General features: G+C 39.8%; 2 protein-coding genes across 2 annotated transcripts; both read left to right on the top strand.

Annotated features, from left to right (window-relative positions):
* On the top strand, window positions 1-2,407 carry LOC140181982 (protein MAIN-LIKE 1-like). Its single transcript, XM_072227880.1, has 3 exons — window positions 1-737; window positions 855-942; window positions 1,037-2,407. Exons 1-3 carry the CDS (start codon window positions 16-18, stop codon window positions 2,252-2,254), a joined length of 2,028 nt encoding a protein of 675 aa, XP_072083981.1. The 5' UTR covers window positions 1-15; the 3' UTR covers window positions 2,255-2,407.
* A 19,093-nt stretch (window positions 2,408-21,500) lies between these two features.
* Window positions 21,501-23,301, top strand: LOC112776460 (putative protein phosphatase 2C-like protein 44). The gene is made up of 5 exons (XM_025820625.3): window positions 21,501-21,771; window positions 21,868-22,161; window positions 22,248-22,518; window positions 22,645-22,742; window positions 22,941-23,301. Exons 1-5 carry the CDS (start codon window positions 21,739-21,741, stop codon window positions 23,076-23,078), a joined length of 834 nt encoding a protein of 277 aa, XP_025676410.1. The 5' UTR covers window positions 21,501-21,738; the 3' UTR covers window positions 23,079-23,301.
* The last annotated feature ends 96 nt before the right edge of the window (window positions 23,302-23,397 follow it).

Below are 23,397 nucleotides of genomic sequence, written 5' to 3'. Positions count from 1 at the left end.
CGATGCATTAGGAGCATGAGGCGGCAGCAGGGCATGCGTCTTGATGATAGATACGTTCCATACTTGCAGATGGCAGGGCTATACCATCTTGCAAGGCTGAACGACCGGTGGTTCCGGCTAGACGAGGCGCTCGTCAGTGCATTCGTGGAGAGATGGCGTCCCGAGACGCACACATTTCATATGCCGTTCGGAGAGTGCACGATCACACTCCAGGACGTGGCATACCAGCTGGGTTTGCCAGTCGATGGCCGTTACGTGAGCGGCTGCCTGTCAGAGTTTCATATATACATCGATGGCGGCCGTCCACCCTGGGTCTGGTTCCAGGAGTTGCTAGGAGTTATACCTCCTCCCAGTCAGGTTCAGAAGTATGCAGTGAACTGCACCTGGTTTCAGGAGACCTTTGGTCAGTGCCCTGAGGATGCAGATGATGAGACTGTTCGCCGATATGTCCGGGCGTACATCATGATGTTGCTGGGCACGCAGCTGTTTGCGGACAAGTCTGGCAACCGGATTCACATTAGATGGCTTCCATATGTAGCGAGGCTGGAGGAGCTGGGTACGTACAGCTGGGGTTCGGCAGCACTGGCCTGGTTGTACCGGTGCATGTGCAGGGTGGCAAACAGACATGTTGTGAAGTTAGCGGGCCCGCTCCAGCTACTGCAGTCTTGGATCTTTTGGCGGTTTCCTCAGTTTAGGCCTACAGGATATGAGGCCTTCAGCTGGCCTTTGGCGTCGAGGTACTATACTGGGCCTATTCTTTTTCAATATGACTTACAGAATTGCGTGTATGTTAATACTCTGTTGCATAATGTAAACACATATATCAGTATATGTAACTCATATGTATGGTGCAGATGGGCAGGTTACAACCCTTCCGGTAGCAAGAAGGGTCCGAGAGTGCGGGCATGGAGGCTTAGGATAGACCGGTTACAGTCCAGGGAGGTTAGTATGCTAATTAATAACTGATGCTCTTTTAGTTAAATATTTTACACTTGGCTCGTACAGTTGCCCTGATAATTGTGGGTTTGTTCTGCAGTTTATATGGATGCCGTACAGTAGCCCCGATGTACTTCAGGTGTTGCACCCGGAGGTTTTGGAGCCTCGGCACATGGCGGTGTGGCGCTCTGTGACCGCGCTGATCTACTTTGCTGTCATAGAGTGGCATCAGATAGATCGTGTTCTTCCTCAGTTTGGAGGGGTACAGGCCCCTCCGCGTCCCGCCTTGAACATCGACTTTCTGATGTCCAAGGACGGGAGAGGCGGTGATCGATGGTTCCCCTCTTCCATGCCGAAGTGGCATGCATACTGGGACGCTCGTCAGGACAGTGTATTGAGGTTCGATGTTGTTGCCGACCCTGGACCGTCTCATCAGTTCCTTCAGTGGTGGAGTCAGCATGGGAAGAGGTTCCTGGCACCGGACACTCAGCTGGGGGATCCGAGATCAGTTCCTATACCAGTTGAGGCCTCACAGCGGGGTCCGGGGCGTGTGCCTGACATGGATCGGCCGGATGACGTGCCTGACAGGCGCAGGGTTGAGAGGAGGATGGGTGTAGGGACACGGAGGAGCCAGCGTCAGTGGAGGTGGCCGGATCAGACGGCGAGGAGTGGTTCTGACCATGGGGACGACGATGACGACCAGCCTGGCCACGTTGGAGGATGCACACACGATGGAGGTACTAGTACACACGATGGCGGTCATGGAGGTGAGTGGTATGGCACAGGGCTCGGTGACGGGGCTGACACTGGTGACGCTGGACCTGGACCTGGAGCGGGCCCGCTTGGAGATTACTTCGTTGGTGTGCCAGCGGATGATCAGGCTGAGCAGGGTGGTACACCTTGGCGCATATCAGGATCACAGTGGGCAGACTTTGTTGGGTCAGACTCGTTTGTTGGAGACTTCGGGAGTCCACGCTTCCTAGATGAGATCACCGCCATCATGCAGGGTGAGGTGACCCCCCGCAGAGCTGGCCAGACCTCAGGGATCCAGGCCCCCTTAGATGTTGATCTGAACGAGCCTCCATCCTCATCCGCTGGTCAGCAGTTTCGTCTTGGAGGTACCCCTACATCCGCCTTCACCGCTGCATCAGATTCTATCGCAGCATCGTCTGCAGCACCGTTGCGTGTTGCGCCACCAGTACAGCCTACTCCGCAGGAGGAGGATGACGAGATAGAGGATGAGGAGCCGCTTGTCCGTCGAGGTCAGAGGGCACGGATAGCACGTCGCTGTGGTACTGGTTCGCACCTGTTTAGATGAGTCACATTTCATGTATTTGTTTTCCTCTATTCCAGTCATGTATGATAGTTAGGTGTAGTTCTCTTGTTATGTAGTGCTCTGTTTATGTCTGTTTATGTATTAAATGAAACATGATAAGGTATAATGATTTCGTTTAGTTATTAAAATGAGGATCAACGAGTCCTGTAGCATAAGTTGTAATGGAATACAACATATTCATTACTACTCACAAATACCAAAGTTCAATGCATTAATCTCAACAAGTTACATACGTGGTCAAGCAATGCATCTAACAAGACAACTTAAATGTAAATAACACTAACAATAACATCATGGAAACTAATTTCGCCCTGTCTGAGACGATCCTACTACCTGTGGGCATCTACGTCTAGTGTGTCCGGGTTGGCGACAAAGGCCACACCGTTTTGGCCTGTTTGGATCTGCCTCATCCATATTCGTCCGTATCCTTGTGGATCTAGGCCTCCCCTCTCTCGCACGCCTTCTTTTTGGGTCCGGAATCACCGTGGGCCCATCGTAGGGTGGCCAGTAGCCCTCCGGGATTGGTGGTGTGAATCCCATCCGATAGACATTGAACACCGAGCTAATCTGATAGACGCTGTGAACATAGGAGCTCCAACTCACACGTGCGTAGGCACAACATGCAAGTGCGTGCTGACACGGGAAATGAAGCGCCTGAAAGTACCCACAGTCACATGTCCGGGAGGCAAGCGATACTCGGTAAGAACCCAAGGAGAAAGTACCAGTCGGAGTGGTCTCCGCTACGGTGAACTCGGAGTTATCCCGGTCATACAACGTCACAGTGAAGCACCTGGCCGTCTTCAAGTTGGCCTCGATACACTTCACCAAATGCTGACTGAACTGCTGTCCGGTGCCCATCTGGGCCTCAGCCTCTCGCCCCTTGCGAACAAAGAGTTCGGCCACCCTGCCATATGTTGCCTTCACCAGGGATGCTACAGGAAGATTTCTTACACCCTTGAGGATTGAGTTCACACACTCGGAGATATTCGTCGTCATGTGACCGAATCTCCTCCCTTCATCGCGATGCTGCGTCCACAAGGAGTAATCAATACGGTTCGCCCAATCACACATCGCCGGGTCTTCAGACCGCAGTATATCAAACCAGTAATCAAACTCAACCTCAGTCTTCGCGTACGCTGCATTCACGAGAAGCCTCCTAGCGTCTTTGCCCTTGAAGGTAAGGGCGAAATTAGCAGCTACGTGTCGTATGCAGAATGCACGGTACGCAGATGGTGGTAACCAACCTCCGTCCGGGGCCTCAAGCGCAGATTTGATGCCGTTGTGCCTATCCGATATAACCAGCAGACCGGGCTGCGGGGTCACGTGCTGCCGAAGGTGCGAGAGAAAGAAGGTCCACGACTCCGCATTCTCACCCTCTACTAGTGCGAATGCGACAGGTAGAATGTTGGAGTTCCCGTCCTGTGCAATCGCAATGAGCAACGTTCCCCCATACTTACCATATAGATGTGTCCCGTCAATGCTGACTAGCGGCTTGCAATGCCGGAATGCCTCGATGCACGGAGGGAAAGTCCAGAAAAGTCTGTGGAAATAAGCTTGAGAGTCGTCGACCTGTCCTCCAACTATAACCGGGCTCGTCCTGAGGACCGCAACAGTACCAGGCATCGTCAGCTGGACACCCAACACCCACCTAGGTATCTCGCTGTATGACTCATCCCAGTCACCGTAGATGAGGCCAACGGCCTTCTGCTTCGCCATCCAAACCCTCCTGTAAGTCGGCCTAAAACCAAAATGCGCTGCCGTGGCGTTCAGGAGCACCTTGATGCTAACCGATGCGTCAGCCCTAACCATTGGCATAATGAACGCCGAAATCACAGAATGATCCAAACTTCTGTGATCACTTGATATGGATGTGGCTAGGCAAGTGTGAGGGCCATTGTACCGTTTGACCTCCCAAAGGCCCTTGCGCTTCCGGAGACTTAGCCGAATCAACCATGTGCAACCATTCCCGAACTCGGAACACTTACCCACATACCGGCGGTGATCGGACTCCACCACCTTGTACTGTACCCCTCGCCGGATGCTGTAAGTCTTCACACTTAACAGGGCCTCATCTTTATCCTGGAATTGCTGACCAACTTGGAACTCTGTGAGACCAGCATTCCCTTCCGCATCTCTAGCTCCGAATCCAACAGGGTGCCCTAGCGCACCCTCATGCGTCATGGCGTCCAGGTCCAGCGAAGAAAAATATGGTGGATACTGCTGTGTGCCAGAGCTAGAACCACCGCCAGCCAATGCAGGCCCAGCCGCTACAAGCTCGTCCCCGCTATCTTCCTCAATCGTTTCGGGCTCAACGTCGTCTTCATCAGGATCACCCAATTCTCCGTCTCCGACGCCAACCGGTGGAACGCCGTGTAAAGCGTTTGGCAGAACATCAAAGGATCCTACCTCGTCGCGGACGCCGTCATTCAAATCAACAGCAAATGACGGAGAGGCGACAAGTTGGGCCGCTGGCTCGTAAACTGGGACGGAGGAAGAAGCCACAGCAGCCATCGAACTGGAGCCAGCTGCATTGGCTACATTGGCGGTATTCCGGTTCGAACCGCCTGAGCTGGATACCACATCAACCAGCTTTGCCAGCAACTCTGGTGTGCGGACCTCCGGAAACTGCCTCCGACAAAGAAACATGACTTGGAGGTCCTCATCACTACCAATCGTGAGACAATCATACTTCACCGTATCGTGCAGGATCGTGACTGGAATGCGATAGAAAAACTTCTTAATCCGCTTCGCACCTTCCAGGCCAAGTTTCATCAGCACAGCTCTAACCAGGTCATCATAGCTTGTCGTTCGATTCACCACAATATAGAGAGGATTCTTATCTGTGAACTTCACTCCGGACCGAGTTTTCCTCTTGATGGACCCTCTGTGGTGTACCAAAACAGCAAAACTCTCCTCTTCACTAGCCATCTTAAGTCCTCTAATGAGAGCAAATCACGTTTACAGCGTTTATATAGAGCTCTGACTCCTACTAATTCGAACTAACCTGGTTCGAACCATGATACATGTAATTCGAACCAGGCTGGTTCGAATTATAACAATCAGCCACTCTTTGGTTCGAACCAGGTACATGTAATTCGAACCAGCCTGGTTCGAATTACTTCAGTCGACCTCTCTTCCCATAATTCGAACCAGCCTGGTTCGATTTATTACACTTGACTAATCTCCACATAATTCGAACTCAACCGGTTCGAATTACATGCTCTCCTGGTTCGAACCTGACCGGTTCGAATTATTCACATTTTTTTAGTGGTAGTTCGAACCAATGTGGTTCGAATTACTTGCTAATAGAGTTCGAACCTTGTTGGTTCGATTTATATAAAAATGCCTCTTGGCTTATTGCTGAAACAAATTTCTGTTTGGCGTATTTTGGTTAAACTTTTCTGCATGTGGCTTAATATGGTTTTTTGCCCTTATAAATTATATCTATAAAATTTCAGGTCAATCTAAAATCATTTGATATACTTTTTTATAAATAAAAATTAACTGTCCATACAAATTAATATAAAGTTGTTAGATTATAGCATTATTAATATTCAAATTTTATAACATTTGGTACAAATAATTTTTATGATATGTATTTGCAGTTTTTTGTCTTTTTTATAAAAAGATATAAAAAAATATAATTTTACTTAAAATAACACTAATAATTTGATCTTTAACTTAATTTATTTTAATGTACTTTGACTTGTCTCAATAAGATACTTTAGTGGCCACTATAATTTTTTTAGCAAGACCCAAAATCAGTTTTTAAGAAAATTTTAGTTGAAAATTTTAGTCCTTAATAAATTTTAATCATCAAATCAATTTTAAAAATTTTTATTTTATTAGACAAATCAGTCGTGAAATTAAATTGTTTGTCTATATGAAAGAATTGATATGAGCGTTTTAAATTAAGAATTATTATGTCTTTATTAAATAACAACAGAGATTAATTTGTCTAATTTTTTACTAAAATTTGATATAAAGATTGATATTGTGAAGTGTATAAGTGTAATTGATGAGTTAAAGAGGTAAAGAAGTCGTAGTTGGTTAGGTGTTAGTTCAAGAAACTGTTTTCTATTTCTTAGTAGGTGTTCTCTAATTATATATAGTATGTGTTCAGTATTTAGAAGGGTATATTTCTTTTGTACTCAGTTGTAATATTACTATTGCTATTAGTCTTGTTTTTCAGTTTCGAATACTCTTCTCTGCTCTTCTTCTTGCTTCTGGCTTCTTGCTGAAGAAGCAACTGGTTCAAAGTCTCTTCATGGTATCAAGAGCTTTTGGTTGAAGATTCATGGTAGACCAACCTGAAGATTTAGCCATTTCCCCCACCAATACACTTCTGAATCAACCCATGACTGCTATCCCTACTCATCTTTTGAATCAACGACCCTTGAATCCTATTAGACAAAAGTTGAGTGAGAATAATCACAAAATTTGGCAGCAAGCCAGCAACAAGCTTTGTTTGCAATAAGAGGCCAACATCTTAAAGATCACCTTCTTCCTAATCGAGTTCCTTCTCAATTTGATACAGTCGAACAACAATAACAACAAGAAAAAGAAAGTGAAAAATACTAGCAGTGGTACACAGACAATTGTAACCTGTCAAATTGGTTACTTGTATTTATTGATTCTGCTTTCAAGAACAAGATGGTTGGATGTAAGTTCAGTTTTGAAATTTATAGAAAAATAGAGGAATATTTTTCTAAATCTACTAGATATAAAATCAAGCAACTTCAAGCCCAACTCAAAATCATCAAGAAGCAAGGTATGAATGCTTCATTATATCTCAAAAATTAGAGCTATTGTTAATTCTTTAGCAGTTTTAGAAGAGCCTCTTAGAATAGAAGAACATAAAAAGGTAATCTTAGAGGGTTTATATGAAGATTACTAAATGCTACTCACTACAATCAATGCAAAGCCAGAGACATATATCCTTACTAAAGTTGAAATTGTCGTTCTTACACATTCTGATATGATTGAAAATTTCAGAAAACCAGAAAATCTTGTAGTGCAAGAAAATCTTGTACAATGTTCTTTCCCAACCATTCCTAATCAAATTAGAGAAAATTGTGAAAGAAGAGGAAGAGGAGGATCAGGAAGGTTTGTAACCGCTTTGGACACATTGCATGACATTGCTTTCATCGCTTCAATCAAGAACAACCTCCACCTTCTCAAAATCAAAATAATCAAACCAGCTCCTCCAATTCTATTTAGAATTTCTCCGTTGCTTCTTCACAATCTGGTTTTACATTCAATACTCCACTATCACCTGCATCTACTTTTCACAATTCAACTACACACTTGGTTGTTTTTTCAACTATTTCAGATCGAAATTGGTACCCTGACATAGGTGCATCTCAACACATTATTACAAATCCATCCAACATAATCACATCATTAGAATACCTTGGAATAGATTAGGTTCAGTTGGGTAATGGATTAGCTATTCTTCTTACTAAAATTGGTAGTTCTTTTCTTTATGCAATTGAATCTAAAAGATTATTCTATTTACAAAAATTGATACATTCACCAAATATGACTAAGAATTTAATAGGTGTTTCAAATTTTGTTGGTAATAACTATTTGTATTTTGAATTTCATGCTTTCTACTGTGCTGTGAAATGCCAGTTCACTCAGAGATTGCTTCTTCAAGGATTTAGAAAGGATGGCCTTTATCAGTTTGTTAATGTTGCTGTACTAAAGAATTCTAAATCTGTTTTTCAAGTTCTTTATACTTCTACTATTTCTTTTGATGTGTGGAATAAGAGACTTGGTCACTCTGCCATAAAAAAATTATAAAACTCATTCTAAATAAATGTAACATTAATGTTCATCATAATACAACAACAACAACAAAGCGTTGTCTCACTAGGTGGGTTCGCCTACATGAATCAAACGACGTCATTGTGCTCTATCATGTATCATGTCTACAGAGAGACCGTTTACATATAGATCTCGTTTGACCATCTCATGGATAGTCTTCTTAGGTCTTCCTCTGCCTTTCACCCCTTGTCAATCTTCCATCTCATCCACCCTTCTGACTGGGTGTTCTGTCGGTCTTCTTCTCACATGTCCAAACCACCTGAGACGCGATTCAGCCATTTTTTCCACAATGGGTGCTACTCCAACTCTCTCCCTTATATATTCATTCCTTATTTTATCCAATCACGTATGACCACTCATCCATCTCAACATCTTCATCTCTGCCACACTCAGCTTATGTCCGTGCTCCCCTTTGGCCGCCCAACACTCTGTATCATAAAGCATAGCCGGTCTTATAGCAGTGCGATAGAATTTACCTTTAAGTTTTAAAGGCACTTTTTTGTCGCATATAAAACCAGATGCACTCCGCCATTTTGACCAACCTATTTGGATCCTATTATTTACATCATGTTCAATCTCTCCATTATCCTGTATGATGCACCCAAGATACTTAAAACTTTTAACTTTTGGTAGGATGTTTTCTCCAATATTTACCTCTATATTAGGGTTTTCCCTTCTCAGACTGAACTTACATTCCATATATTCCGTCTTGCTACGGCTTATGCGCAGAACATACACTTCTAGAGCTTCTCTCCATAAGTCCAACTTCTTATTTAGGTCTTCTCTTGACTCCCGCATAAGGACGATATCATCGGCAAAAAGCATGTACCATGGCACAGGCTCTTGAATGTGCTCTGTGGGTACTTCCAAGACTAATGTGAAAAGATATGGACTTAAGGATGATCCCTGGTGTAATCCTATACCAATAGGAAATTCCTCTGTTACACCACTTTGAGTCTTCACACTAGTTGTGACCCCATCATACATGTCTTTAATTGCCCGAATATATGTGATCCTTACTCTCATCTTTTCAAGAACCTTCCATAAGACCTCCCTTGGCACCCTATCGTATGCTTTTTCCAAATCAATAAACACAATATGTAGATCCCTTTTATTACTATGATACATTTTCATCATCCTTTTTAACAGGTATATCGCTTCGGTGGTGGATCTGCCTGGCATAAATCTAAATTGGTTCTCTGTTACTTGTGTCTCTTTTCTCAACCTCCGTTCTATCACCCTTTCTCATAACTTCATGGTATGGCTCATAAGCTTGATCCATCTATAGTTTCCACAACTTTGTATATCCCCCTTATTCTTGTAAATAGATACCAAGGTATTTTTTCTCTACTCATCAGGCATCTTCTTTGACCTTAAAATCTCATTAAAAAACTTGGTTAACCAGTTGATGCCTTTTTCTCTAAGGCCCTTCCAAACCTTAATCGGGATATTATCAGGTCCTACTGCCCTACCATTTTTCATCTGCTTTAGAGCGTCTTCTGTAACAGCTCAGACCACCCGCTAGCACGATATTGTCCGCTTTGGCACACAAGGCCTCACGGTTTTGCCTTTGACGATAGGGATGATGGCCAAAGCCCCCCACACTCATTCGTCAAAACGCGTCATGCTAGGGAGAGGTATCCACACCCTTATAAGGCATGCTTCGTTCCCCTCTCCAACCGATGTGGGCCTTACAATCCACCCCCCTAAGGGAGTCCAGCGCCCTCGCTGGCACATCGATCCGGGTTCTGGCTCTGATACCATAATGTAACACCCTAACTACCAAAGTTCACACTTCCGGCTGCGCGACTCTGATAGCTCGGACATTACGATGACACTTATACTACTTAATACTAAAATATGAGCCTGTTTAAAACTTTAAACCACAATACCGCTCCCAAAAATACTTTCATTCAATAACGTACCTCCATAAATACCATTCAACTTACAACAACTCATAAAGAGTACATCCATATATATACATAAATATATATAAATAATATTACAAACATAATCCAATACAATTCCTATCCCTCTTACAGATTATATCAAGATAAAGGCGAGGGTGCAGTAAATCATAACTAAAACAATACAGAGCATCACAACAACAATTAAATAAGCTCTTCGTAACTTCTGCGCCCATATCCTGAAAGGGGAAAAATGTAGGGGGGTGAGAACATCATCCTCGAAAGGGTTCTCAGTAGAGGGTTTTTGGGAATTACTGTAATAGGATATTGGAAGATAAACCGTACCAGTGATTAATAACCGTCTCATGCCTCTTTTCAAAAACATCGGTTTACAATAAAAGTAAAGTCGGAAATCTTTTCTAAAAGAGGAACCATTCAATTCTCAAAAACACCAAAAGCCTTTCAAAAAGGTTTATCTATGCTGAACCAAAATAGCCTTTCATATTTTTTCCAAATCAGAAACACAAAACCGAAACCAACCATCGGTCCATCTCAATCCAACCACGGCCCTAGGCCCAAACAATCCAACTATCAACCAAATCACCACAATCCAACAGAGTCCCAATTGCAAACACAGATAGAAAGTTCAAATACAAACAAACAGTTACAGCAAGTAGAACAATTAGCAGTTAATCACAAAGGCAAACCAAGTACAATATGCACACCCAAACAATGTCACATAGATGCATATGATGCATGCCTATCCCTAGTGGCTGATGATATCATCTGTCGGTTATATAGCCAACCCGACACGTCCTGGTAGCTAACCATGGACAGAAACACCCATCGCGGAGCAAGTAGGTTTGAGCTACAACCCCATTGCTACTACCCGCTCAACCCAGAGCCAGTGGAATAACTACTACTGCGGCTACTACCCAGGCGGGTGTTTAACAGCTCAACCTGGAGCGAGTGGAATCACCACTACTACCGCTACTACCCAGGCGTCACAGTCTCTGACCTGGAGCAAGTGGGACGAACCACAACCCTTGCTACTACCCAGGTATCTCAAACATATATTTATTCAATTCCAGCCATGGATCAACATCCATCTCAGCCATCCGACTTAAATTCAAAATTCATAGTCAGCCATACGGCCCATAACTCATTCGGCATCCAGCCATAAATCAATATCATACACAGTCATTCCGGCTCACGGTTCAATCCAAAACCAGCCAATATTCATAATCATACACAGCCATTCCGGCCCATAACAAAACAGCACTTCCACCGTTCAACATCATTAAATTCATAAAATCGGAATTTAAGCCATAAATTACTTTTCTCAAGCCGTTTCACTCTGAAATCAAATTTCAACTCTTTTCAGCCTTGGCTTTAAATATCTCATTTTCTCAAATCATCTCAGACTCATAAGCCAAATTTACTCAAAGTGAGTCTCCCTTTGAAAACAAAGCCACTCTCGGCATTCTCTTTCCAAAACTTCCAAAACCATGGCAAGTTAAGGATTTATTTCAAAGTATTCAAAATCACTCATCCAACAATGGGATTTTATAACAAAAGCTTCTCGGCAGAGTCCCAAGTCTTTAGGGAAGGTCAACCTATATCAATTCCTTAAAATTCATTGAAACTCTTAAAATCATAGATTCTCGGTTCAAGTAAATAAAACTAAATTTACTATAAAACCGGCCATACAAAATCACAAGTTTCAACCCGGTCCAAAAATCAACTCATTTGAAAAGAAACCGGTTCATTTGAATCAAACCACTTTCAGGTTTCTTTTTGGAACCCATTTTTCTAACTCTTCCAAAATGCCTCAAACTTAATTACTCAATCAAAAGTCTAGATTCCTTTGAAATCACTAAAAGACCCTTTTTATATTGAAATCAATATTAGAGCATCATTCTTTCCTTCAGTGATTCAAACGGTAAAAATAGCTCATTTCTAAATGGGCCAAACTCAACGCATAAAGTCCATTAAATAAATTAAGCTTGAAAACATAAATATTCTCTTAATAAATCAAATAATACAATTTCTCAAATCCAATCCTTTTTAAATAACTTTTTAAACAAGACTAGGATTTTGTAGAAATTTCGACAGCACCTCCCCTAAAACTTGGACTTTTGCCACCCGGTTCGGGTCCCAACTAAACCGTTTCTCATTCCTTTTCAACAGCTCAAAACCAGAAATCAATTCAAGGCAAGCTAAATCCAACAGTCGCCTCAGTGGCATATCTCAAGAAAACCATTTCAAAATCAACTCAATATCAACCGATTTAACTCATTTCCAAAGCTTTAAAGAATTGGTTCAGCACTAAATCATTTGTCCAAAACCAAGTCAATTAAAGTAAACCAGGGTGAATTCAAGAGTACATTCTATTTTTCACATTCCCAAGAAAATTAACTCAAATCAATCCTCAACGGATTAAACTCGATTTCAAAGCTTTAAAGAATCAACTTCAAAACATTACATTTCACAAGCCGCACAACAATTCAGCCAAATCAACATCCATAATCATTCGAGTCAATCAAATAATACATAAGGCAGATACAATCACCAAATACACAATATCTCACATAAGTATCCATATGTAATAATTCCAATACATAAAACACAGTTTTTGGAAAGCGCCCCTACCTCAAATGCAATCTAACTACGCGACACAACTCTTTCTCTTTCGGTTCGCATTCCGCGGCAGCTGCATACACAGTTCCATTTACTTTCACAACAACAGGAACGGCTCTTATTTCAACCATGCGATTACCAAAACTCGACCCTAGCACGTCAATATCACAGAATTCTCACTAATCCACAGCAAAAATAATAGCGGTAACGATATCAAGATTAGAATACCTACTGCAGCTATAGGAAACAGAACGATGGAGTAACACATAACAGAATCAGGGACCTGTGCACCGTCCTAGCTGCAGTAACACCATTCTGTTTGGTAAGGCAGCAGGGTTACCAACAAAATCAGAATAGCGGAGAAAACATAGAAATGGAACAGATTCAAGAAAGGAGAGAGCAGTTACCGGCAAATCTGGCTCGGTTCCGACAATGGCGTACAGCCGAGCAACTTACAACAATCAGAACCCATGAAGCCAGAGGCTTCATCTGCGGTCTCCGGCGGCCGGCACAGTGGCCTGAAGCTCCGGCGACACCACAGCAACATACGGAAAGCCCAGCAGCTCCGGTGATGGATCTTCGGCGACGGTGGAGGAAAGGGGGCAACCCTCCACAGCGGCGAGCCCAGCCTCGTGGTGGCGACGGCAACCCCGCGGCAGCTCCTTTTTCGCACATTCTCTCTCTCTCTCTCTGTGCGTATGGCCAGCAGTGGCGGTAGGGACAGGTTCGACGGCGGAAATCCGATAAAGCCGGCGGCGCTGTGCTTCCTCCTCGCTTGCGAGCTCGACGGCGGCGATGCGGCATGGGCGCGGTGGCGATGAAGGTGCGACGGTGGCGCGCAAGGTAGCGCCCCTCTCTCTTCACCGCGAGCTCCCTCTTTGCACGACGCCTCCCTCTTGGTCTCTCACTCCCCTCTGGTGGCGACATGAACGGCGGCAGCAGGGAGGGTTCGACGAACCCGAGCAGCGTGGTGGCAGCGAGCTAGGCGGCTCCTTCCTCCCTTGCGCGCGCGCGTCCTCCCTTCTCCACTGGCGGCACGGCCCTCTCCCTTACTGGTCTGTTTCTTCCTTCTTCGTGGGTGTTGGGGAAGGCAATGTGTGCCATGTGATGAGAGGTGCGGCTGGGGGTGCATGAGGGGGAGGAACAGCGATGAGCTAGGAAATGGGGAGCGTGGCGGTGATTCGATTTGAGAAAGGGGAGAAGGGTGTTGCTGTTGGATTCAAGAGAAGCCGTGCATTGATTTGGTGAAAGGGAAGAGGAACCCAGCGGCTGATGGAGTTAGGTTAGGGAAGGGTTTCATTTTTCAAAAATTAGGGTTAAGGGCATTTTAGTAATTTCACTTAAAATAGGGATAATATAGTAATTGAAATTCAATTTAAATCCAACACTATTTGTATATAGAAAAATACTATTTACTCATCACTTTTACAAATTATTTTCAACAAAATGCCCAAATCAAATAATTAGAAATAATATACTTAATTTCTTCATTTTTCCAAAATAGCAATATCAATATATTAAAATATTGATTATTTAGTCCATATCATATAAAATCCTTATTATTTCATAACTATCAACTTTATAATTTAAATTTAGAAAATAACCCAATAATTATAAAATTGGATAATAATCATAACTCGTCTCAAATCCAATAAATTAAAAATTGCCTTAATTATCTCTGATAAAATAATTTTTGAAATTAAGGCTATAAATAACTACATGATTTGAGACTTACTCATAAAAAGACTTTTCAAAGGTTTTGGGTCTTACATTCTACCCACCTTATAAAAATTTTCGCCCTCGAAAATTGATATAAAATGAAAGAAGTTTCATAACAGTTCACCCTTGAATACATTTCAGGAATAAGCAAAAATATCTCAACATATAGACTTATATACGATTTTCAAATACTTGGATGGTCGTATGCATAAAGATATGAAGGTAGGAATATGGTTGCAAGGCACACATTACAAGATAGGCTCAAATGCAAAAGATGTCATGGTTCAAGCATGTGATAGTAAAGCAAAGCATTGAAGGTTATAAAAACGGATGAGGTTACAACGACGTGCTCAACATCCGCACACTAATCTCATCTCAACCTCAAAGTTTCAACTCTCCAACTCCATCAAGCACTTTACAACTTCATAGCCGATCATGAGCCTAACACCCGCAAACTCGTTTGCAAGGGACAAAACACCCACAACTCATCATAACGTTACACACTTACCGCTTCACCTTCTATATACACATATCATGTCTTAAAGAACTAACGCATCGCGTTACTACGTCTACAAGTCGCACGTGATATCAAAACAATTCTCGAGTCTACTCAGAAGGATACAAGATTTAGAAAGGAGAGTCAAGGATAGTACTCCTAAATTTGAGAGAATGTATCCAATTCCAAGTAAACAAAGATGCTCAAGCAATGAAGTTTGCTAGAAATAAGTCAATTGACAACTTCAAAGATAACCCTTGGATCAAAGAAGTTCAATAGGATCAATAAGAAGAAAACCAACGCATCAGTTTGGAACAAACTCAAGCTGAGTCGAGGAAGCATGAGGTTTACAGAAGAGAATATTTCAAACCCAAGACAAAGCTCACAAAACTCAAGAGCATAATTAAGATACCTCCGAATTTATTGTTCTTAAAAGAATCGAAAACTTGCAGAAAAATCACTTCACACTTTTAAAAGAAAAGTTAAGCAACAACATCCTCCAAGAAAGTAACAAGGCACAAACGCGGCTTTGCTTTAATACAGTTTCATGTTTGAAGTGGATCATGTAGAATTTTAAAAACAAAATGCACACAAGTTTGGCTAAGAGCTGAAATATTTCCCCAAATATTTTAGAAAGATAATTAGATGTACAACTTAACCAGAAGCAATTCATAAAAAAACCCGGAAGTAATCAAATGCTGGTTCAAAAATCTCCAAAGTCCATATAGCGTGTATAAAAATCTTAGCAAGGTCGAAAGAGAAAGTTAAGCTCTATTTAGAAAAGAAAATCCGAGGTAAAAGTTTGCTTATAAATTGGTAAAGGAATCAAGTGTTACATTACAAACAAACCGGTTTCCAATAAACAAGAAGGCTTCCAAAACTTCATTGAAAACAGTGCATGCCAATTCTAAAACAACTTGTCAAAATTGTACAATGGTTCTAATCTCAATCAAACCACAAAAAAAATAAGTTCGAAACAAGACTCCAAAAGTGTTCTTGAAATCACCATCACAGAAGAACATCCAAGAAGATTAAAATGTACTTAAAAAGGAGTCAAGCCTTGCAAGAAAGGATCTTAATTTAAAGTAGTTCAAACAAGACCCACTAGACATGAAATATCAAACAAGTTTTAAATTGATCCAAAAGAATACAAAAGTCATAGAAAAAGACAACTCAATCATTTGTAATTTTTCAATGATAAATCTTTAACTAAAAACTCTTGTAGAGATAATGGGAGAATAAACAATGCACTATCTTGAAACGAATCAAACTGACCCACATAAGGATGAGATTCACAAGAGGGGACAAACCAAGATCAATGGTAATGTTCACAAGATGTAAAAGATTAGTTAAAAACAGAATCACGTATGACATTCATAGAGGTGAAAAGCTTAAGAAGGAACCAGTCCGTTCATAAGAAGAAAGCTATGAATCCAACATTTTCAAAAGAACAACAATGGCATAAACCATGTAGTATGCTAAACCAAACTCAATTCAAAATAGTTAAGTAAAGCTTATCAAACGAAACTCAACCGGAATAAAAGCGAAGAATCCTTTCTTTCCAGTATTTCGGAAAATATCCAAATACACAATCAAATAAAGATGTCCATTGGAACTATAGTAAAATTACTAGAAGGTCAAAATTTACTTTTAAAGTAAGTGCAATTGCGTAAACCAGTAAAAGTACAGGCAAGGTATTAGAAAGAAATAGTTGTTAAACTGTATAAATAATTTCAAAGTCTCATATATAGAAAAATATATATCTAATCAACAGCAATTTATAAAATCTCAAAATTGGCTGTGATCACTGTCAAGTAAGAGAAAAACTGAATCAACAATTTCTCAAAGAATGGACTCAGAACCCGGAGTTAAAGGTCACAGCACATTAAGACAGGTTTAAGGCTATATCAAAGAATACTTGAATCAAGAAGAACTCAAACAGAGGAAGATAGATGCAACAAGGATCTTAAACCAGCATATGCACTTAAGGTCAAACAAGAATGCATATGGATAGAGGAATAGAGTGAAGACATCAAATTACTTTTCAAAAGGTCTAGCAAACAAGAACTTCAAGTTAGGATATGAAAGAACATGTCGACTCGAACAGAATTCAAGACACACAACTGAATAGCCTCGAGAAGTAGTTTCCAACTTTTCCAAAACCCGCGATTCGCCTTACTCAAAACTAGGATTTCATCTATGATAACCCATCAGTGCTTTCATATACATACTTCACTAGTATTAAGCCGGCCGAACTTAATATCAGGAATTATGCAATGCAAGACTAACAGCGTTAATCAATAGACCGTCATGTGCATAAAGCTCTAATTCTCGTCATTCGACAAGACCTAATACATGACAAACGCTCAGAGTATGCAACTGAAGCATAGTCAGTCCATTCCTCAGGCTCTACAGGAAGAACTGCTCTGATACCATAATGTAACAGCCCAGACCACCCGCTAGCACGATATTGTCCGCTTTGGCACACAAGGCCTCACGGTTTTGCCTTTGACGATAGGGATGATGGCTAAAGCCCCCCACACTCATTCATCAAAACGCGTCATGCTAGGGAGAGGTATCCACACCCTTATAAGGCATGCTAGGGAGAGCGTCTTCTACCTCGAAGCCTCGAATCCTTTGATAGTAATCAAAGTTTTGATCTTCTTCCCTTGTGCATAACCGACCAAGGCTCGGAAGAGTCTTCTGTCCTTCATTAAATAACTCGTAGAAGTAGCTCTTCCACCTTTCATTAATCTACTCCTCTTGAGCCAGCACCTCTCCATCCTTATCCTTTATGCACTTAACCTGATTCAAATCTCTCATTCTTCTTTCACGACTCTTTGCGATTCTATATATACATTTTTCTCCTTCTTTCGTGCCCAAAGACTGGTAGAGACCCTCATATGCTCTTGTTCATGCTTCACTTACAGCCCACTTTTGTCTCTTTCTTAGCCGCCTTATATTTTTCCCAATTATTTGCATTGCGGCATAAAGACCACTCTTTAAAGCACTCCCTTTTTATCTTTATCTTTTCTTGTACACTCGCATTCTACCACCAGGACTCCTTGTCTCTTGGTCCTATTCCTTTAGATTCACCAAAGCTTTCTTTTGCTGTTCTTCTAATAACTTCTACCATCTCCCTCCACATCTCTTCCGAACTTCCTTTTCCATCCCACTTTGTCTCTTTTCCTACCCGTCTTAGGAAGCTTCTTTGTTCCTCACCTTTCATCCGCCACCACCTCGTCCTTGGGTTCTTCGTATGATGTCTTTTCCTCAACTTTTGCTCAACGCGAAAATCCAAGACAAGCACCCTATGTTGTGTTGTCAAACTCTCCCCCGGGATAATTTACAATTAATGCAAAATTTCTGATCGACTCTCCTCAACAAGAAGAAGTCGATTTGTGAGCTTCTCATGCCACTCTTATAGGTTATAAGATGTTCGTCTCTCTTTTTAAAACATGTATTTGCGATGAGAAGGTTAAAGGTTGAGGAAAAGTCCAAAATAGTTTTACTATCGGCATTGATCACCCCGAAACCATGGCCTCCATGAATACTTCCATACCTAGTCACTTCTCTTCCAACATGGCCATTTAAATCTCCTCCTAAGAAATCTTATCTGACGAAGGTATGTCTTGGACAAAATTCTCTAGATCCTCCCAAACCTTATCTTGTGTTGTTCGTCCGAACCCACTTGCGGTGCATAGGCACTAATCACATGAAAAGCACTTCCGTCCACCACAAGTTTGATAGAGATGATCCGATCTCCCACCCTCTTGACATCCACTACGTCCTTCTTCCACTGCTTATCCACAATAATACCAACCCCATTTCTATTCTTCACATTTCCTGTATACCAAAGTTTGAAACCAGAAGTATCCAATTTTCTAGCTTTCGCACCAACCCATTTTGTTTCTTATAGGCACATAATGTTAATCTTCCTCCTTATCATGGTGTCCACCACCTCCATGGACTTTTCTGTTAGAGTGCCTATGTTCCATGTCCCAAATCTCAACCTTCTTTCGCTCCGACCTTTACCTTTTACTTTGTGAACTAGTTTATTTACCTTCATCCGTTCACGAAAACGCGGGAACCCTTGCTCATTTAACACTACATCCGGGCACCGATGCAGCGGCTCTTGCTCATTTGACACCGTACTCGAGCCATACAGCACGTTGCTTCCGGACAACGACCTAGCTTTAGCGCAATAATATCTTTGATTCATGTTATGGGGGTTCAACTATGTTTTTATGTTAGTTGTTGAAGACCTAACACAATCCTCCTCCTTTATCAGGACTTGGAGTATTGTACTAATGCTAAAATGCATTCTTTATCATATTCTGACTCTAATACTATATACACAACTCCTCTACAACTAGTGTATTATGATGTTTGGGATCTAACACCTCTTATTTCTCATTTAGAATGACGGTATTATGTAACATTCATTGATGCATATTTTAGGTACACATGCACATTTGTTTTAGTCAATAAATCTCATATCTTTACTGTGTTTAAGCAGTAAAAATCATTCATAGAAAAATTGACAAATTACAAATTAAAAGAATTACAATATAATAATGGTGGTGAGTATACATCTAAAATCTTTTCTGCGTATATGGTACAAGAAGGCTTTTAGCATAGGTTCTCTTATCCATATACCCTCAACAGAATAGAAGGACAGAGAAGAAGCATAAACATCTCATTAAAATGAGTTTATTTAAACTTTTAACTGTTGCCATCCCCAAGACTTATTAGGATGAAGCTGTAGTTATTGCTACCTATCTTATCAACAGATTAGCAACACATGTTTTGGGCAATAAATTCCCTTTTGAATTGATTTTTAACAAACTATCTTATTATACTCTTCTAAGTATTTGGCGGTGCTTGTTATCCCTCATTAAGGCCATACAGTAAGAGTAAATTAGATTTTAGGTCCGCTAAATGTGTTTTTATTGGTTATGACTCTCAATATAAAAGATATAATAAGAACTTACCTTATAATGGCAAAATTTATGTTTCGATGATGAATTATATATATATATATATATATATATATATATATATATATATAAGTTTTTACTTTAATTTATGTTATGTATGTGACGATGATTAGATAAATTTTTAAAATTTTATTTTATTTTTAGATTTTAATAATTATAGAAATGTGTCGAAATATGTTAGAATTTAACTTTTTACTACTCGTGAATTATAAGTGGAACAGATTCTATGCCTAAGTTAAATGCCTAAAGAAATTTAAGCCAAAGTCATCAGCAACAACAGTTATGAGTTTAAATTTGCATCCACATTAGTATTTTTCATTTTATAGGAAATCAAGAACACCCAAGTGCAATTAAATAAAATTATCTATCAACAGAGAAGAACCAAACAAATAGAGTTACTCTTACAACAAGCACCCCATCTTCCAGGTAGGGCACATTCAAAATACGCAACCAACTTAATAAGCAAATATTTAAAATAAAACCTAACTCATAGCATTAAAATTAAATCAATAATTTAAAAAAAATGTAAAACCGATTCGCTTCGAGGATTTATAACAAGCCACCTTAATATAACAACCAAAAGCCATGAATATCGACGTGCCATGTGCCGTTCATAAATATTTGTTATGCCTCTTCATGCCGTTTGTAACATGCTTTTATTAATTAATTAGTAATTGATCAGCTTAAGAGTAGTTTGTTTACCTTGTTGAAACTTGATAAATGCATTTTAATACATGGTCAACCTTTTATTTTTTTAAATAACAATCTCGCTACGTTATCAACAGTATTTCTGCCAACTTCTACCAATTATTATTTATTATCGTGTTTAATAAAAGTATTTTTGTAGATGTGTCTAATAAAAATATCTTTTTTATGACCGTGTTTAATAGAAATGTCTTTATAAATATATTTTTTGAATGTGTCTCTTTATATATGTATTTAAAATATAATAATTAATTATTATTGACAATAAGTTGTCAGATAATATGTTGGTACCGTATACTTTTTCTTTAAAGAATATATAAGAGGTAAGTCACCAAAAAAAAAAATATATATATATATATATATATATATATATATATATATATATATATATATATATATACAAGAGGTTTAACATCCACTTAGAAATACTAACTCGTAAAAGGGGTTAGAATAACTGAATAATCCTTAGTAAAATTCTAATTAATTGATTAATTAATTAATTAATTAATTATCAATTACTTTTAGGAATACTTGGTATATGTCAACCCAACGCGTTGATTTTTCGTTTTATTTACTCTATGGTTCTTGACATTTAATTCCTATTCAAAGTTTCCTCCTATCTGAAGATTGAAGCTAATTGGAGTACCTTTTCTAAATTCAGAATTCTTCTCAACCCATTTAACATTACTTTCTTTACAATTTATGGGTATCTTTGAGTCAAAACACAAATTTATTTGAAGACTTATATAGTTCTCAATTTAATTAGTCAAACCAGAAAAACAAAATAAACATTTCTACATTTCTAGAGTACATTTAATTTGTAGTCTTATATTGAATTATTAATAGCCTTTTTTATTTTTAATGACTAAAAATTACATAAAAATATCGAGAATGAGTTAATATAAATATTTTTAAAACACACATTTTCAAATATATATTTCTTTGTAACCGCTAGGAATGTTAAGGGGTTTGAAACTCATTAAAACCCTTTTATGAAAGGCACCAAGGCCAATTGTTACTCAACAACTATCTTCAATACATATATCAGCCTAAGGTTCTTCTCATGTTATATTCTGATCTATATTCAAAGCTTGGTTTGTTAATTTTCTTTGTTCAACATATTGTGCAACCATATGTCATTTTTTCTCTGAGAGAGAGAAAAAGAAAAAGATGGGATTCAAATATCTTCCTCTCAAGCTTAAGGTAATTTTTGTTCAATCTTGATTAAGTGATGGCAAGAATGATTCTTTATAGATCAAGAACTAATAATCTTTGGCTGTTGTGTTTGGGTTTTGTAAGGTTTTCCGGCTGAAACGGTTTCTGCTAGGCCGCGGCCGAAGAGGAGTAAAGAGAAAGCATGTGATGGTGCCTGCAAAGAAGCCTTCATGGATGATGCCAATAACACATGGATATTATGTGGTGGAGCATCATCAAGGTTCTGAAAAAGACCTTTTGAACTTTGATTCAGTAGTGGTGCAAAGAGAGCAAATGGATCATAATGAATTGTGGTATTTCGGAATGTTTGACGTTGTAGTTGGAGATGTGGTTACCAAGTACATTCAATCCAATTTCTTTAACAAGAAGCTTCAAGAGGTTAATTGATTTTTTTTATCATTGTGTTACTTTGTTATTGAAGATTCTTGAATCCTATATGTTTGGTCTGATGTCGAAAACTATAGTCTCATTTAAGGAGGAAAAGCAAGGAAACGCTGAAGAGGGCATACCTTGGTGCAAGGGCAAAGATAAGAGAGGAGTATGAATCAGATGAAAGAAGCAGAATGGGTTCAGGATCATGTGTTATGGTGATCAATGGAGAGAAGCTTGTGATAGCAAACATGGGAGATTATAAAACTGTTGTCTGCAGAGATGGCATAGCTCATCATCACACATCATCTGGTAGACACCACCAACATTCACCACGAATACATTGGTCTCGCAGACTCTTCTCCGGTATTGCGCATATTTAATCTAACAAAACACTCTCTTTTGTTTTTTGTTGATTTAATATATCTATCATTTTTCGCATCTTATTTTGGATGCTATAGCTGTGTTTAACAAAGTATAGATGTGAATCAGGTAAAAGTCATTCTAGAGGCTCAGAACTTGTTGTGAAAGGAGAAAGGATTGATTCAGATACTGAATTTCTGATAATGGCCAGCAATGGTATATGGGAGGTAAGCTATTTAAAGTTTTAAACCATTATAATTGTCAAGGTTTTATCAACGAGTATTCTAAGGACATTTGTTAACATTTTAGAAGTAGTAAGTTTCTAAAACATTAATAACTCGTTAACAAAACTCATAAAGCATACAAGTGTGTTTTTGAAAAGCGGGAAAAAATTGAATCTTGCATATGTATATGTGTATATGTAGGTGATGCAGAATCAAGAGGCAGTGAATCTGATAAGTCACATAGAGGATCCCCAAGAAGCAGCGGAATTCTTGGCAAAGGAAGCTATGAATAGGATGAGCAAAAGCAACATCTCATGCTTAATCATTCGCTTTGAGTGATAATCATGCAATCCTAATAGGCAATATCTATAGAAATGTGACAGTGTAGAATGCCTATGTTTCTTTATGGTCCATTGACTTCAATGGTTTTAGAAAAGAAAGTATATTGTTCAACAGAATATTGTGTTAGATTAGATTCAAGTTCAAATTCCTTTCTTTCTTTGGAGTTTTCTTTTGGATTATGCAATTAAATTAATGATATTCATTTTTATTATTAGAATAATTAGTTTGAGATCTTAAAGAAAATAAAAACCAAACTAATTGAATCCACAGAGTAAGATCCACGTCGTACTATTTAATGTCTAAAAACATAGTCATG

The sequence above is a fragment of the Arachis hypogaea genome, chromosome 19 (assembly GCF_003086295.3).
Source record: "Arachis hypogaea cultivar Tifrunner chromosome 19, arahy.Tifrunner.gnm2.J5K5, whole genome shotgun sequence".
Lineage (NCBI taxonomy): Eukaryota > Viridiplantae > Streptophyta > Magnoliopsida > Fabales > Fabaceae > Arachis > Arachis hypogaea.
Note: the sequence above shows the minus strand (reverse complement) of the source record. Positions and strands in the feature narration are given on the sequence as shown.